The sequence below is a fragment of the Colias philodice genome, chromosome 1 (genome assembly GCF_061535455.1).
Source record: "Colias philodice isolate Cphi_HAF_F1 chromosome 1, ilColPhil1 Martin Lab GWU primary, whole genome shotgun sequence".
Taxonomy (NCBI): Eukaryota; Metazoa; Arthropoda; class Insecta; order Lepidoptera; family Pieridae; genus Colias; species Colias philodice.
The window spans coordinates 152,139-155,662 of record NC_143086.1 but is presented as its reverse complement, the minus strand read 5'-3'; the positions used below and the strand labels follow the sequence as shown (position 1 = coordinate 155,662).

At 36.7% G+C, this 3,524-nt stretch overlaps 1 protein-coding gene across 1 annotated transcript; it reads right to left on the bottom strand.

Annotated features, from left to right (window-relative positions):
- Positions 1-234: 234 nt before the first annotated feature.
- On the bottom strand, positions 235-2,809 carry LOC149490928 (uncharacterized). Its single transcript, XM_089706523.1, has one exon. The coding sequence runs from the start codon at positions 2,673-2,675 to the stop codon at positions 858-860; it is 1,818 nt and encodes a 605-aa protein (XP_089562649.1). The 5' UTR covers positions 2,676-2,809; the 3' UTR covers positions 235-857.
- Between the last annotated feature and the right edge of the window lie 715 nt (positions 2,810-3,524).

Below are 3,524 nucleotides of genomic sequence, written 5' to 3'. Positions count from 1 at the left end.
ATCTATAATCTGCCGACAATCTTCCGAGAGAGCTCCTCGGGCTGTTAAATGCTCAGCCACAACAGCCATACTGTGACTGAAAATTTGTGTCGCGTGTTTCACTCGCATTTTATTAATTTTTTCTGGGTTGACGTGCTCCTCTGTTACTTTGTCTAAAAGTCGAAGCTCTCCGTAAGACTTGTCGGCAGCGTACCATTTGGAAGTATTCCCATTTTACAATTTTTTGGGCTTATGTTTAACTTACTACCAGATATAGTAACATATAGCAGACAAAAATAGTAAATGATCACCAAAATGAAACCCGCATATTAATGTAAAATTATAACCAGAGTTTTAACATCTTGCTATCCTATTTTAGCAAAATGACTCCAAATAAATCATTGTTAACCCGAAAGTAGTAAATGATCACCAAAATTAAAACAGCATTTTAATGTAAAATTATAACCAACGTTTTTACATCTTGCTATCCTTTTTAAGCAAACTGAGTCCAAAAAAATCATTGTTCCCCCATAAATAGTTAACAAACACCAAATTATTAGGCCACATTTAAATTTAAAAGGACATGCAAAAAATAACATCTCGTTATCCGATTAAAGTAAATTACCCTCGGGAAAAAATATTTGACAAACACAGTAAATAAATTCCTTTTTGTCTCAAAATCCACTACGAAAAAAATACTATACCTAGGATGCTATACCTAAGATAAAAAATAAAACTCCAATTTCAATAATCCTTTTTTTGACTTGTTGAAACAATCATAAAAATTAGTCCTTTTAAAACTAATAATAAACAGTATAAAGATCTTAAAACTAAAAGCATTTAAAAAATCTTAAGAAGAATCAGTCTTCTGTAATAATTTACTGCACAATTAATGCTTTTTTAGCTTTGGCTGGTCGTCCTCTTTTGCGCTTCATGCCAATAGGAATAGCTCTGGCTTCTGAAGGTGGCTGGACGTGCTTAAGCCGAATCGCCAATCCGACGAGATGCTTACAAATGTAATCTTTGAGAAACTTTGGGCAATTGCATGTGCCGTGTAACCAATTTTCCTTTACTCGGGGCATTATAACTTCCCACTCGCTAAAATGTTGCTCTTTGTATTCGTCAAAGGTCTCCCACGGCTTTTCATAATTTTTGCAAGCTAAATCCGACCCAGCTGGAATTCTGTATGAGCAAACTAGCTCAGTGCTATTCTTTAATGGCACCTGCTTCGACAGTTTTGCCCATTGGTAACTTTCTGTCCACGTCTTTAAAGATACTGTCGGCAATTCAGCGAACCGTCTCTCAGAATTAGTCATGTATTCATTAGACCAGTCCTTGACTATATCAGAAGCAATTACTAAGAACCGCGCCAAGGGATGACGCTCACGAAGCGTGCCACCATCTTTTATTGTTTTATTGAAAGATTCTAGAGCATTGTTTGTAGCAGGAGTCCCCGGTGATGCGCCCAAATACCAGCAACGATTTAGTATGAGCCATTCGTTTTCAAAGTATGTAACAAAATCATTTTCGGCTTTCCACTTGTTCAAAAATTTTTCGCTGGCTCGATCAAATATTTCCTGAGTTGAGGCACACTGTAAAGCATCAATATCTTGTAAAATCTCTTTTTGGGATTTCTTTTGCACACTTTGCTCTACTCTTGTTTGTATCTTCTTTTTCGCATGCGCCCAGCACATTCTTATGACTGTATCCGTTCCAAACGTGCACGCAAAGGCAGTTTGTATAGCCTTCGCTGCATCACAGACCAAAACTTTACAAGTTAAAGTGTCTGAGAAGATTGAGGAAACTGCTTTTTTTAAAGCGGAAAATAAAAATATGAAATCTTCCGTTCGTTCTGCTGTTGTCACAGCTAATCCAAATGGGTGAAAATGTTTATCTCTGTCTGTAGTTCCAATCACAAGTACTGGAAACCCTTGCCAAATGAGCTTATATGTGGCATCCGCGTGAAGAACAGAACATTGGCGTGATAGACAGATTAAATATTTTGTCGTTAACATGAACCGGAAATTCTGATCTAAATCATCTTCAGAAATTTCATAGGCCAAAACAAAAACTTCGTGATCGTCATCAGGTACTTTAGAGTTTTCTTTTAACCATAATTCAAGCTGTCCCAAGCTTATTACCGACGGCCCGTATTTTTTCTTACGTATAATTTTAAGATAATTGTTTAACTGTAACTTAGTCGGCAGAACTAGTCCATCAATTTTACTTAAGTTCTTCATAATAGATTTAGGTTTCAAACGCAGTTCGAATAGTTTTTCTATTTCCTTTTTCGTTGCCTGATTTATTCCACTAGTCGACTGATAGTCACTATTTTCATGGTCGTGACATGTTTCAGTACGAAATAATAATATATCATCACACGATGCGTCAAATAAAAGATAAATCGCAGCAGAACACTGAATTTCAGCCCGAAGCTTCACTTTGTTACAACGATAATAACGTTTTACTCCTTCTTCAGTCATATGAATTTTATGTATTGACCAGGTCTTCTCATTTTTGATAAATTCCTCTGCGCTCCGCACAGTTATAAATTTTCTTTCAAAAACCCAAACTTTATTTTGCCTTCGACGTTTTTTCGTATGCTCTGTGATTTTATCTTCGTCTTTATCTGATTCCGATGACGAACTCAACAGCGGAGCACAAGAACTCGGTCCCGCTAAGTTTTCATTAGCCATTGCAAAGATACCAACCGATTGGGTCGGTTGCGCAACAGACAGAAAACAAAACACACCCAATGAACGCAAGTGCTTGCACGTGACTAAATTGGAGATCGTGTCCGAGCGAGCGCGGCGCTTGCGATGCGGTGGGAGGGGGGATTGCAAGCCGGAGACATAACTTAATATGGCATCATAATACTTTATTTGGTAATAAGCCTACATTTTATGGCAACCATAGTGGTTTATTTAGACAGAAATATCGCATTAATTTGCTCGCTAGCATTTGGTGGTCATTTACTATATTTGGTGTTCGAATACAATTTGAAGAGCAGTCGTGACTATAGGTAGTACTATTGTAATTTTAGACTTAATTTTTCTGGTGTTCAGTATATATTTTTGGTAAAAGAACTAAGGGTATCAAAGCATTTTGTGGTGGTCATTATATTTAACCCCAAAAAAATTCACACATATACATATTTATGTGTTTAAAGATTGTTTTCCAACCATTGATCGCTTGATTTGATTATTATTATGTATCACACTACACAGCACGACGGGCCAGCGACCAACAGGAACGAGAGTTTCAATCGCGTGAGGCGCGAGAGAGGCTAATATAATATTGTAATATTCATTTTGTTTTCATGCGATGTCCAAGTCGATCTATTTGTTTAAAACGTTAAATATTTTTAATATTGGCATGATAATAACTTATGTAATAACTTAAGACAGAAGGTCCTTCAAGTAGACACTAAATAGATTAACCGACTTGGTATTACATGGATCTCACAACTTTTGACGGTAGAAAGACTGAGCTGCGAGACTTGGGTTTTTTACAGGATGTTTTTGATGGGATCTCACTTCTTTTTG

Coding starts and splice junctions, on each gene's coding strand:
- LOC149490928 (XM_089706523.1), bottom strand. CDS start 2,675: ATGGCTAATGAAAACTTAGCGGGACCGAGTTCTTGTGCTCCGCTGTTG.